The sequence below is a fragment of the Apteryx mantelli genome, chromosome 18, assembly GCF_036417845.1.
Source record: "Apteryx mantelli isolate bAptMan1 chromosome 18, bAptMan1.hap1, whole genome shotgun sequence".
NCBI lineage: Eukaryota > Metazoa > Chordata > Aves > Apterygiformes > Apterygidae > Apteryx > Apteryx mantelli.
In genome coordinates, this window is record NC_089995.1 from 1,403,204 (window position 1) to 1,415,942 (window position 12,739).

Genomic DNA, 12,739 nt, shown 5'->3' on the forward strand with positions numbered 1-12,739 from the left:
CTAATGCTGGCTCTGCAACAGCTTTTTGTGCTGTGATGGGTGCAAGCGCTGTGTCCCTACTGCTCCCAGAGCAGTGAGGCTGGCCATGGCTGCATGCCAGCTGCTCAAGGGATGGCATGGCTCTGTTTGGCCTGACTGCCTCACGCTGCCCTTACAGAATAGTCAGGGGGTCCTGAGGGGCCATTATGTGCCTCTGCTGCCTCCCTTTGGGGGGGGTGACACACCCCAGCAGGTACCTCCATACACTCCCATACTGCTGAGGCAGCTCAGTGCCCTCGCACAGCTTCTGTGCCCCTCTGGGCTGTAGGGATGCTGCAGCCCCAGTGCATGTTCCAACCTGGGGCTGGGGTTAGGGTTAGGCCCCTGGAGCTGCTGCAGCAACCGCTGCCCATTCCCTGCTGCCTACCTGGGTTCAGAACCCCACAGGGAACTGGGGCCTGCTGCAGCCTGCTCTGCCCTGGGCTCAAGCTGGCACAGCAGGTCACCTCCTACCACATGCTTTTTCTGGCCCAGGAACCTCCATGTGCAGCAGAGCCACCTGCAGATTTTAATTTCTTGGCTGAGGGACAGGCAGTGATGCTAACTCACTTTCCTAATGCTGGCAAGGAGGAGGGAGAGAAAATGCATTGCTCCTGCACTGCTGACAGACACTGCCCTCTTCCCAGGCACTGGGAGCAAGCGTGGTGGGAGTATATAATGGCTGTCAGCCCAAATGGAAGGTGGAGTAGATGTAGACCAGTGCTGGGTGCTGCCCCCTTTTCCTTGCACAGAAATGCTCCTTAGACCTTTTAAACAGCTTTGGCAGGAGCTGCTAGCTGTGCCTGCAGTGCTCCAGCACTGTGTTAAGGAAGGAGCAAGAGCCACCATCCAAGAATGACTTGGTCCATCCCAGGAGTGAGACCTTGTATTTAAAAACAAACAAACAAAAAATGAAAAACTTTTATTTGACAACAACAAACAGGAAGTTATTTACAGTAGTTTTTTGCTCCATAACTTTCAACCTGATAATTCCCCCCCCTTCCACCCTGTCCTCTGGGGCAGCATTGCCAAGCCACAGTACAGGCACAGCCCTATCTCTCTGTGCAGTGCAGCACAGGCTCTCCCCAGCCCTGCTCTGCTTTGACCAGGGCAGAAAAGGGGAGGTGAAGGAAAAGTTTCTCCCTCCCCTGCAGGTGAGAGCACTGGAGGATAGTGGGAGGAAAGGGCTACTTAAGAGTGACGAGCAGGGCCCTAAACTTCAGGGTTTGCCCCAGAATGGAGGCAGAGGGCGAAGGCCATGGTCCTGCAGTAGATGAGGAAGCACCATGGGCATTGGCCCAAAGCAGTGCTGCCCTCCTGCATCCTTCTCAGCTGGGGAGCAGTGGTGCCCTGTGCTGAGCAGGGGCACTCAGCCAATGTGATGCACCACCAGCAAACCTTTCCATGGCCCACACTAGCGCTTGGGCAGTCTCTCTAGTCTCCCCCTACACCTCCTCTGCTCTGTCAGCTTTCCTCAGAAAAATGGGGGGGGGGGAACTGACCCCCCCCCCCCCGCCTTCAACCCCAGTACTTTTCCCTGCCAGGACCTCTCAGCCCACAGCCCCCTTGCTCTGTCCTGGCACTGCTGGCTCCAGCCACCACACTCATGGGGAGCATCAGGTCCTGAGGACATTAATATCTCTATTCATGCAACTTAATAATCAGGCTAATAACCTAGGATTAGTGTTTCTTGGGATAGATAATATAGGTGCGTACATACCGCTATTTAACTTACATTTTACAGTGAAACAGTAATATCTCAGCCCCAGGACCTCTGCAGCACCCAGGGCCCTGGCTCCCCCTCAGCCCTGGCAACTGTGAGCAATGCCCAGGGTGAAACTGCCCTGGGCCCTAAAATCACCCCCCCCAGCCATAGCAAGCTGGGCTGAGCTGGGGCACAGGGGCCTGTCCCAAGGGCAAGGGGGGGGGCAGTCCAGCTCCCAGCAGACACCAGCTTGTCATTAGAGGTCCACAGTACAGCACGGCCAGGCATGACCACACACAGCCCTCGAGAGGGAAGAGGGAAGCGATGTAAGGACTTGAACCACCCTGTATTTCAAAGGCAGCTCATCAGTACTGCCCTGGCTAAAGACAACGCTGCTTTCCAGGGACTGCTGTCTGCAGGCTGCGAGCCTTGCACTTGCAAAAGAACACGCAGACTGCTCATGCTCAGAACATGTCTCTTTCCAAACATTTAAAAAAACAAAACAAAACAAAAAAGTTGGGTACAAAATTTCACAGTCTCAGATTCATATCCACCCCGCCCCCGCACCCCCTCTCCCCCCTCCCCCAGCAGCTGCCCATGGTCAGCGTTTCCCAGGCTCTGCATGGCACGCTCTGTTCCAGGATACAACATGCACATCTTCAGCAGGAACTCAAGAGAAACATAGGGAAGCTGTGGAAATGCTTGTAGGAAAAAAAAATTATATAATAAATCACAATTAAAGAGAAAATGTTTCAAAACAAACTTGCTAAACAGCACCATGGAGGTTTCTACTGGCAGCACCTGTAACACCCTAAGACAGAAGAGGAGGGTCTCACTTTTTTCTGTGCAAGAAAATGCCACAGACTTCAGGTTTCCAGTTCATTTGATCTTTATCCTTCCCCAGGCAATGCAGGGCACCTGGCCAGCACAAGGTACCAGAAAGGCCAATCACAAAAAAGGGGAACAAGGTAGAAAAAAAACACAAGAGGAGATCAGAGAGCTTTGGGAGGAAAAAGCTTTTCATCCATAATCCTTAAAAAGACGACATGAACTAGAAAAAGAAAAAAAAAAAGTTTTCTCTGTCACTCCCTGAAGAAACAGTTTTGGCTGGACCCTTGTTCACAGGAAAGAAAGAAAGAAAAAAAAAAAAAAAAAAAAGAGTCAGCAGGTTTTCCGAGGGCCTCCACAGCCTGACACAGTAATGGCGGTAATAAGAGGTCAGTTATCTGCAAAGGTCCTTTCACAATGGCCAAACTGCTGTGGTTGCATCCCTCCAGCACCTCCCAAGGCACCGTCCTCACCTGGGCTGGTTTGGAAAGGGGCTCTGAGGGAAGCCGGCTATCTCCTGAGCACGTGGACGGCCAAAGGATGACATGATGGGACAATCCTCCCTCTCCCCCTGGGCCGATGGAAATGCCGGAGCCCCTCGGGATGCAGAAGTCCGCTTTTGAGATGAGCTGGTTGGGGAGGTGCAGGCAGATGCAGGCTCCTGCCAAGGGATCCCCTGGCCTGGCCAGGGGAGAGGGACCTGCAGCCAGGAGGAGTCGGGTGGCCCTGAGGAAGGGCAGCCCAGCAGGAACTGGCCTGGGGGCATTATTTGGAGACGGAGACTCCCGGGGGCTCAGTCTGAGGCGAAAGGGGCAGCTGCCCACTCTGCCTCTGTGATTCCAGCTCGGCTGCTTTCTGCAGCGCCACTTCCACGAGAAGCTGGAAGCTACTGAAGTCATCGCCGAAGAGCTCAGGGGGCGTTGGGGGTGGCGTGTTGAAGAGTCCGCTTGTGGGGCTGGCTGCGTCGGCCCGGGCCAGCAAGGCCACGGTGCTGCCGGTGGCGCCCAGCTGCGGTTTGGGGTGAGGGTCCGGCTCCACTCGCTGCAGGCCAGGCTGCTTCTCCCTGTCAGGGCTGCGGGCGCTCACCACCGTGAGGTTGCTGCCCAGTGCCTGGGCAGGGTGGCACAGTACCTGCGGGCACACGGACATCGACAGCATCTTGGAGGCCCCTGTGGCCGCAGCTGTCACAGGAGGTACCACCAGCACACCAGAGCCCGTGGCAGCCCCTCGCGGCAGGGCCACGTCGCCGGCTTTGCCCCCTCGGCGAGAGATGGTGAACTGATTGGGGTCCTTCCCGTCCTTGCGCAGCATGTCGGGGAGCAGCCGTCTTCTAGCGTTGATGAACCAGTTGCAGATCTGGGAGGGTGAGAGGAGCGCAGCGCGGTCAGGCTGGGGGCCACTGCCACAGGACACGCTGGAGAGCTGGGACAGCAGGCTGCAGCAGTGACGTGCCAAGTCGGCAGCAGCCTCGCAGGACCGGGTGAGCACAGGACTCCTTCCCTGTGGTACCTCCTTCCCCTTTGAGCTCCAGCAAGGCAGATCTGCTCTTGGCTGGGGCTACCCAGGCTGCTCAGGGAAACCACAAAGCCAGCTGCTTCCTGCCTGGCACCACCTCCTCTCGGGCAGACCAGGCTTCCCTTTCCTCAAGGCACATCCCATTGCTGGCACACAGACCCAAAGGGTGCCATGCTCCTGCCAAAGCCCTGCCACTGTGCTGCCTCCCTGCAGCAGGAGCTCGCAGCTCTCCTCCGGGAGGAACCGCTGCCCAGCGCATGCAGCAGACAAGCACTGGTCCATCCACGGCATGGCAAGCACCTCCTCACCACGCGGTGCGCTGAACGAACTGGGCCCAGCTCAGCTTAGGGGCCGAGCCGCTCTGCAAGCCAAAACCAGGCTACGCAAAGCCAGCAGGGACACAGCAGCTCTTGGACAGAGGCTCATGGCCCAGGGGAAGACGGGCACAGCAACCCCCCCAGCATGGTCCCAAAGTCCCAGTGACCCTGACTGTGCCCTGCAGTGTGCAGCCAAAGCAGGGCAAAACTCACAGCATCCTCCCAGCACCCCCCTGTCTGGAGCATGTGGGATTTGCACAGAACCAGCTCAGACATCAGCAGACTCCAGAAGCCCTCAGGTCTGAGTCCGGAGGGAGTTTTCCTCCTTTTGACTGACCAGGTCCCTGCTCTGAGAACACCAGTGTGCACAGCACGCTCTGACATACGTCAGCAGTGCCCCGACCACACATACTGGTGCCAAAACGCAGCCACGTCTGGAGGGGAAAACTGAGGCTGCAAAGAGCAGACTGACTGTCAGGCAGCTGCCTGGATGGGAAACCCTAAATCCCAAATTGTCAACTCACAGAGCTGCAGCCCCTCACACCCTATTTGGGTGGCAGAGATTACAAGAGTATGTTAACACATTTCCAGGCCTCCTACCAGCTACTAAAGTCATAGCTAACTTTTTAAAGGGACTTCCAAACATCTGTACACCAAAGATGCAGAGCTCTGTGGCTGCATCTCTGGAAGTCCTTCTGAAATGCAGCTGCCATGTATTCAGTCTCTGTCATATATTGTTTCAGGGACTTTATATAAAAAAGTTACATTAAAATAACTGTCTTCTTCCTAGAAAACAATTAGAAGAGAATAAATCAGGCAAAAAAAAAAAACTGATGTTTCCCAAATCAACAGCTGTGTAAAATATTTTCCCTGAGGAGAAAGAACTTACCATAACTTCGATCACAGCAAGATCTCAGTTGTCTTTTTTTGTCTTTCAGACAATATTTGGCATTTAACACCCTCAAATACGCAAGTCTCACCACCTTTTCCCTTCCAAACACGCTCTCTGACAAGCCCTGTCTGAGCACCCTTGACATGATCTTGCAATCCCATGGCTATCAACAGCTATAAATTGCCAACCAGATGACTGGACTCTCTGAACAAAAAGCCCAACCAACTCTGTGCAGCTTCAAGGGCACCTTCCAAAAATCCTGCTGGATTCCCCCATCCATGCTTGTTCTTTCCAGCATTTCACTTCATTTGGAGGACATGACCAAAGAGATGGACACAGGCAAACACCCAGGCAAAACCCAGGGCATCGTATGGCATCGCTCACACTAGGGAGCTGGGATCTGCCTCGACAGCTCTCCTCTAAGGCAAGCAGGCTTATTTTTTAACACAGCCATTGCTCTGCCCCACCACCAGCACGTGGTGAACCATCACTTTAGACTGCCTCTGTCCCCACCAACATCATGATAGCAGCATATCCCACAGGGCCCACAGCAATCCCAGGGAGGTAAAGGCCTGGGCCCCACTGCATAGTCCCCTCTCTCACGAGCACAAGAGCATATGCAGAGAAACCTCCTGGCTACAGGAGCCTGACGGGCTGCAAAGCTTTTGTCTGGGCAGCCTTCCCGGGAGCAGGCACAGCATTCTTATCTCCAAACTTTCTGCAATGGAGATACATGGCTTTATGGTTTCCCTGGAGACTCAGGACTGCCATGCTCGTACTTCCTGGCTCCAGTTCCAAAAGACAGTTGGACCAGGGCGGGGGGATACATAAATAAGTGGAAGCCGTAGGCCCCTGCTCGGTCAGCAGCTGCAATGTAACATTGCTTTCGAGAGGCTTCTGCCAAGCCTAGGCAACTGGCAGTGGTCAGATCAGCCACAGAGTGGTACTGCCGAATCAAACATTCCCCACAGGCTGCCCCCGGCCCAGAGAGAGGAGAAAATCCTATAGTCGCTCCAGACTGGGCACTTCAGTTCCCATCCTGGCCCCCATCTCCCCAGTCAGAGGTTTTCCAGCTGTCTCCTGTTTGTACCAGTTGGGCTGCACACTTAAGATGGCCCAGTTAAAGCACAATGGATGGCCACATGAAATTGGGGAGCAAGAGAAAACTGCCCCACTCCTCCTCCTGCCTTTGGAAGGATCAGCACCAAGGGATGCAAAAGCACATCTGCAGTGGCACCACTGGGAAACAGCTGCTGGAGCTGGAGGGGAGGAACCTTGCTGTAGGAAGTCCCACACCTCCACCCCAAGAGGCTTCTCCTCCTAAAACAGAGGGCAGCCGAGCAGCCCCTGCCCCATGCCAAGTTATACCCCCCCCCCTCCCCCCCGCAGCTGGATTTTCCACCCCTGCCTCGAAGCAGTGGGCAGGAGCAGACATGAGGCCCAGCTCCTGAGCAGCCCATGCCCACAGCTCCATGCATGCTCCCAGTGCACAGACTGGTACTCATCCTTCAGCCAGGAGAGGACACACAGGCCTGTTCTTCCTCAGCAAGGGGTAAGAGGATCAGGGGGAGAACACCTTGGCTGAGCTGTGTCTGAGCAGGCAGCGCTTTCCCAAGGGCCAGCACTGCTCCAAGGTCTCTGTGCTACTATAGATGTCACCTTAGACTTACAGAGAAAACCAGTGACTGCCTCTCGCTGGCACTGGGAAGTGCCACAGGGCTGGGATCCCCCCTCCCAGGGAGGGCATAGGGGCAACCTCTTCACCAGGCAGCTGTGCAATGTAAACAGCTCCCTCAGTAGAAAAAAATCCCATCTATACTCTCCTGCCTCTCTAACCAAGAGACCAGCACCTTCTCACTGCTCCCTACACTGCAAGGGGGCAGTGTCTCCCCACTATCAAAGGCTGCCATGTTTCAGCCCAGAGCTGGCTGTATTTTGGCAGCAGGAATGCCAACAGCATACATTGGCTGCAAGGGTATCCCACACGCAGGAGCAGCTGGTGCAGAGCAAGGCCACCAAACCTTAACACAAGCCCAGGTCCCCACTGACAGCTTGCTCCTGCGTGACTTGGTCCCTAAGAGTTCGGGGCAAGGAGAGCTGGGCACCTGCCAGGTCTCACTGCAGCACATCACTGCCATGAACTCTTGGGCGTGATTGCAGCCCACTCACAGAGCCAATGCACGTGCCCTGCCCAGCAAGGTAAATCCCAGCATGGCTGAGAATCCCAGCACACCAGACACCCGCTGTGCCATCCACAAAGGACCTTCCCCACTGCACAGGGCCACAGTCCAGGACAAGTCTGGCTTTGCAGGGCCCCAAGCCCATCACAGCTCCCACCCAGTCGATCCGGCTCAAGCCATTCCAGGACCACCAGCCTTCCCTCAGAGCAGTGCTCCAGTGGCTGGCCAGAGATGAATCTGTCATATAGCCAGCATTTAAATAAATAAAAATTAAAAAGAAAATTTGCCTTGCTGGTCAGGGAGAGGGAAACCAGACAGACTGTCACAGCCCACATACTAGTGTCTGGACCGCGGCTGGGATTGCTGGCCAGGGCTGCACTGAGCAGCAGGGAAAGGAGAAGTGTGGTGCAGAGGAAGCCCTGAGGAGAGGAGCTCAGCCACAAATCCACTGGCTGTTGCCTGCTTCCCCCTACACAAGGGCCATTTCCTATACTGCACTGCTCCAGAAACCAGAGAAAAGAGCAAAAGCAGGTTAGGATAGGAGCCGCATGGCCCTGGACACAGGGGCCCCCCTGCTTGGCGGCTCCTGGCCTTCATGTGGCTCAAAGGGATGCACAGCTGCAGGCAAGCCAGCCCCAATCCTGCCCTTGATAGTGGAGCCAGGTCTTTCTCACCACCCTGACACAGCAGGGTGAGTGACACCACAGCCAAGGCTCGAAGGAAAAGCATTCTTGGCCTTTACTATTATCCAGGGCTCCCCAGCCAGGTTAAGCACCTTGCACAGGCACCCAGCACCACAATGAGACCATCAGTGCTAACAATCAGCATAGCAAGGTAGCCCTCCTACCTGGGAGCCCTTCATCTGGGTTGTGTTCCCCTTAATGCAATCAATTTAACTAGAGACAGGTGGGCAAGCTGCTGCTTAGTGCTGCTAGTGGTCCACCTGAGGTCAAAGCCCATCTCACCCCCAGCCCTGGAAGGCTTTCTCTCTCCTGGAGCAGTTTTCTCCTGTCCAGAGTTTCTCAAAGGCTCTGACCTGGCAAGTGGAGAGGGGGTTGCCCTGGCCCCTTTGCTGGGGGGTGCCTCAGGAAACAGGATAAAGCAGCACTGGATAGAAAGCCCCATGAAAGCCCTCACCCACAGCAACTTTTACCAACAGATGGAGTATTGCTAAGTTTGTCCCTGTCTGAGTCCCTCCATCTTCCATCCAGCCAAAAAGCTCTGCTCCATCTGTGCCATAAAACAGGTCCCTGGTATCCACACCTCTTCCAAAAAGGGTCTGCCCACATATATTTTTGCTTCCATGCCATTCCCTGCCTCCCTGCTGCCAAACAGGTCACAAGGACCAGGAGAAGCAACAGTTTGAGCCTGCCAAGCTGTTTCGGATCTTCAGAGGTGTTCTCTGAGAGCAGCCTGTCCCAAACACTGTCACAGAGTGCCCTGCAGAGTGTCCTCAGCCCATCACCCTAACCCCATGCACAGCGCCAGGATGTGCGTGTGTTGCAGCTGGGCTGCAGGGACTGATTCTTACCTGCAGCACAGAGAGGCTGGTCTGTCCAGAGAGGCTGAGCTTCTCCTGTTCAGAGGGGTAGGCATTGAAGCGGTGCTCGTACAGCCAGTCCCGAAGGATCTTCACGGACTCCTTGGGCAGATTTCCCCTTCTTTTCCTCTTATTTGACTGAGACAGGTCCAGAGATGCGGCGCTGTCATCCTCCCCGAGGTCACTATCTGACATGGTGGAGCTGCCCGCAGATCTTTCCTGGTTAAAGCCTAGTAAGGTGGAAACCAAACAGCACACATCACGTGGTGTCCCAGCTAGGGAGTGGGGAAACTGGGGTAAGAACACAGCAATACAGTCCCCCTCACCACCTCAAAGATAGGGGGCTCAGCCTATCCCCCTCCTAATTGGGCTGGGGTTAGGAATAATTCAGGCACATTCACACCATAACATCTGCAGAGGCCAACCCCTCCCTCCCGGGAGATGAGAAGCTACAGGCACTTGTAGAGAAGGCAATCCATACCACACCACATTAGTTCGCCTGAACAGACCCCCTGGAGGTCTGCAGAGACTTCATGGGCTTAAGTGAAGCGCACGCAAGTTGAGTTCAACAGAAGCTACTCACAGAAGGCAAAAAAAATCAAGCATTTGGGTGGAAAAACCTCTGCAGGAGAAAAAGGTCTGAGCTGGAAAGTCAGAGCCATTGAGGAGAGAAAAATCCATGCAAAACTGTTCTTGGTTACTGTTCAGCAGCACGCAGGCTCTCTACTGCCTGTGCAATGGACGATCAAGGCAGATGATGGGGACCAGCAGAGGCAACTTCTTGTAACTGCTGTCATTTGAAAGACAGCTCTGGAGCCCTGCCAAGAGGGGGGCCCTGAGGGCCCCTGCCCCAGGCTGCCTCAGTGTGGGGACCCTGGCACAGCCAGTCCAGCACGGGCAGGGTCTTGCCCAGCAGCCTGCAGCCCCTCCACCTCCCCTCCACCCCGCAACAGGTAGCGCCCCACTCGGTAGGCTGGTGGGTGGGCGCGCAGGCAGCTTCCCCCGCCTGTCCGCAGACACAAAGCAGAGGCAAAGCCACCAACTCGAGAAAACGGCAAATCTTTCTCCCTACTTGAAAAAAGCAAAGAAGAAGAAAAAAACCCGACCCCCCTCCCCCCCCCAAAAAAAAACAAAAAAAAGAAAAAAAAAACAGACCCCCCAAAATCAAAAAGAAACTCAAAAGCAAAAAAACGCAAAAAAAGGGAAAGAAAGGAAAGGCAAAAAACACCTAAAGAAACCAACCCAGGACTTGCAAAAACTTTTCTCGCCGCCCGAGCCGGGGGGGCGGCTCCCAACCCGCACAAAGGGAGCGGGGAGCCGCGCTCCGCCGCCGCGCCGGGGGCCGCGCCGCACCGCGCCGGCCGGGCGGCCACGTTCCGCTGGGCAGCGCCGAGGGGCGGCCCCGGAGCCGCCGCGGCCCCGGCCCGGCCCGGCCCGGCCCGCGGCGCACACAGCCCGGCCGGGACTCCATGTTGTTGCCCGCTCCGGCTGCGCTCTTACCCCCGGGCCGCCGCCGCCGCCGCCTCGGCCCTTGCATGGGCCGCACCGGGGTCGCGCCGCCGCCGCTCCGAGGCCGGGGGTGCGGGCCGGGGCCCTGCCGGCAGCGGCGGGGTCGGGCGGCGAGCGGCCGAGGCGCACCGAAAAGTTTGTGGGCCGCGGCGGTGACAGATGCCGAGACAGAGTTCCCTTTGTTCCCAAGGAGGCAGGAACTTGGGCCGGGCCCCCCGCCCCCAGCCCGCCCGCCCGCCCCCGGCTGTCACTGCCGCGGCCCCGCCGCGGGGCGGGCGAGGCTCGGGGCGCCGGAGTGGGGCGGCAGCGGCCCTGGCCCCCGGCCCGCCGCGCCGGGCCCCGGCAGCAGCGGGGCAAGAAGCGTGTCCGAACAAAAGAGCCCCGCGCCGCCGGGCGCTGCCGGGCACTTTCCGTCCCCCCTGCCCCCGCGCAGCTCCCGGCCGCCCCGCCGTGCGGGCCGCGGCGGGCCGAGCGCCCGGCCCGGCCGGGAGCCGCCGGTCCCGCCAACTTTGCCCGGGCACTCACTCGGCGGCGGCGGCGCCGCTCCTTTGTGTGGCTCGGTGCGGCGAGCGCGCCGCCGGCCCGGTACCTGACGGCCCCGCCGCCTCCCGGCCTGACGTCAGCCCCGCACCGGGGCGGCCCCGCTCCCGCCCCGTGGCGCCCCCCGCCCGGCCCGGCCCGGCCCGGCCCGGCCCGCCGCCGCCGCCGCCGCCGCTGGCCCCGGGCGGCTCGCTCGGCCGGCGCGGGGCCCGGCAGCGCTGCCCCGGCGCGGGCCGCGGACATCTTAGCCCCGCTCGCGCTGCGGGTTACGTTTGCCGCTGGAAGGGAGCCATCTCGCCCCGGCTCCGCGGGTTCACCCATGAGGCCGCCAAAGTGCCTCGAGAGCCCTCGCCCACTCGCCCACCTGCCCTGTGGCCTCCGAGCTGAGCGCTGGCAGGGCTGCGTGCAAGCCAGGCACCCAGTGCAGGAGCACCTGTGCTGCTCTGCGTGAGCTCCTCACCCCTGGCCATATTAAGGCCGAATCCTGTAATTAAAACTTAGAGGAGCTTACCGGTGTCTCCAGGCAGGAAACAGGCACTTGTTGCAGGACCAGGGCTGGATCCGCATCCGGGGAGAGGGACTCTCCGGGCAGATGTGGATGACAACTATAGGGTTCCCAAACTGCTCTTGGGTTTGGAGAACAGCAGATGGAACATAGCTTGTGCTTAGTTTTATGGCTTTCTAACTTGTTAAATGAGAAAGCAGAAACTCTTGGCAAATCACTGCATCCCCTGAAAATGGAAGGCATTTCAGAGCAAGGGACGGTGATCAGGAAACCACCAGATGTGACATTTGCCATTGCCATTGCTCAGAGGCCAGCACTCCTCCTCCAGCCCTGCACCTGCCCATCATCACCGCAGCACCCTGTCCTTGGATCAGCACCGGCACAGTGGCCTGATGCACAGCCATGAGGGCTATGTTTTCCCTAGGGCCCTGCAAGCTGAACCAAGCCTTTGGAGGCCAGCCACCAATTCCCTGGGCCTCTCTGCTGGAACAGCAGAGACCAAGGAGGACCTCTTGAATTTTGCAGACCAAATTGCTCTGTTTACACATGGTGATGCTGCCGATCCCGAATGTGGTTCCCAAAGGGTTTGCTGCACCCTGTGCAATGCAGGGCTGGGTTACACGTGGTGACGCTGCCAATCCTGGATGCAGTTCTGCAGTATACCCCTCCCGGGTGCTCTGTGCCCTACTGCGATGCAGGGCTGGTTTACACCCCAGTGATGCTGACTGCATGCTGCTGGGTTCCCTGGGGCATGGGTTGTTTCTCAGAGTGCTAGCACCCATTTCGTTCAGATGTGAGCCGGATCCCCCTCCTCATCAATCCCAGCCTCATTTGCTGCACTCAACAAGTGTGAAATAGCCGAGGTGCCAGTGACAGGTGCACCTTCACCCATTTTGCCAGGCTCTATCTCACACTAAAGGTAATCAGGGCAAGCATGTGAGAGGCACCCTGGATGGGGACATGTTCCCCGTTTCCCGTTTCTCGTCCCAGGATGGCACATTTCATCAGTGTGAGCATGCTTTCAACAAAACGGCACTGCAGTAAAAGAGAGCTGCAAGTGGGAAACCACGGAGGGAAGAGCCACTCCGAGCAGCATTGACACGTCCAGCATGTCAAGCGCTCGCAGGGCAGGTTTGGGGCAGCCGGGCTGGACCGGGGAGAGTTTGGAAACGGTGCTGAGGCAGCCAGTG

The 12,739-nt window shown here is 57.4% G+C and overlaps 1 protein-coding gene across 2 annotated transcripts; it reads right to left on the reverse strand.

The window, feature by feature from the left end:
- Positions 1-2,305: 2,305 nt before the first annotated feature.
- TGIF2 (TGFB induced factor homeobox 2) lies at positions 2,306-11,089 on the reverse strand. Of its 2 annotated transcripts, none has more exons than XM_067307549.1 (3): positions 11,030-11,089; positions 8,987-9,225; positions 2,306-3,907 (listed from the first exon to the last, which is right to left on the reverse strand). In XM_067307549.1, the coding sequence occupies exons 2-3, from the start codon at positions 9,188-9,190 to the stop codon at positions 3,317-3,319; spliced, it is 795 nt and encodes a 264-aa protein (XP_067163650.1). In that variant the 5' UTR covers positions 9,191-9,225; positions 11,030-11,089; the 3' UTR covers positions 2,306-3,316. The 2 variants fall into 2 exon arrangements, with proteins under 2 accessions (XP_067163650.1, XP_067163649.1); XM_067307548.1 differs by lacking the exon at positions 11,030-11,089 and adding an exon at positions 10,496-10,631.
- Positions 11,090-12,739: the final 1,650 nt, after the last annotated feature.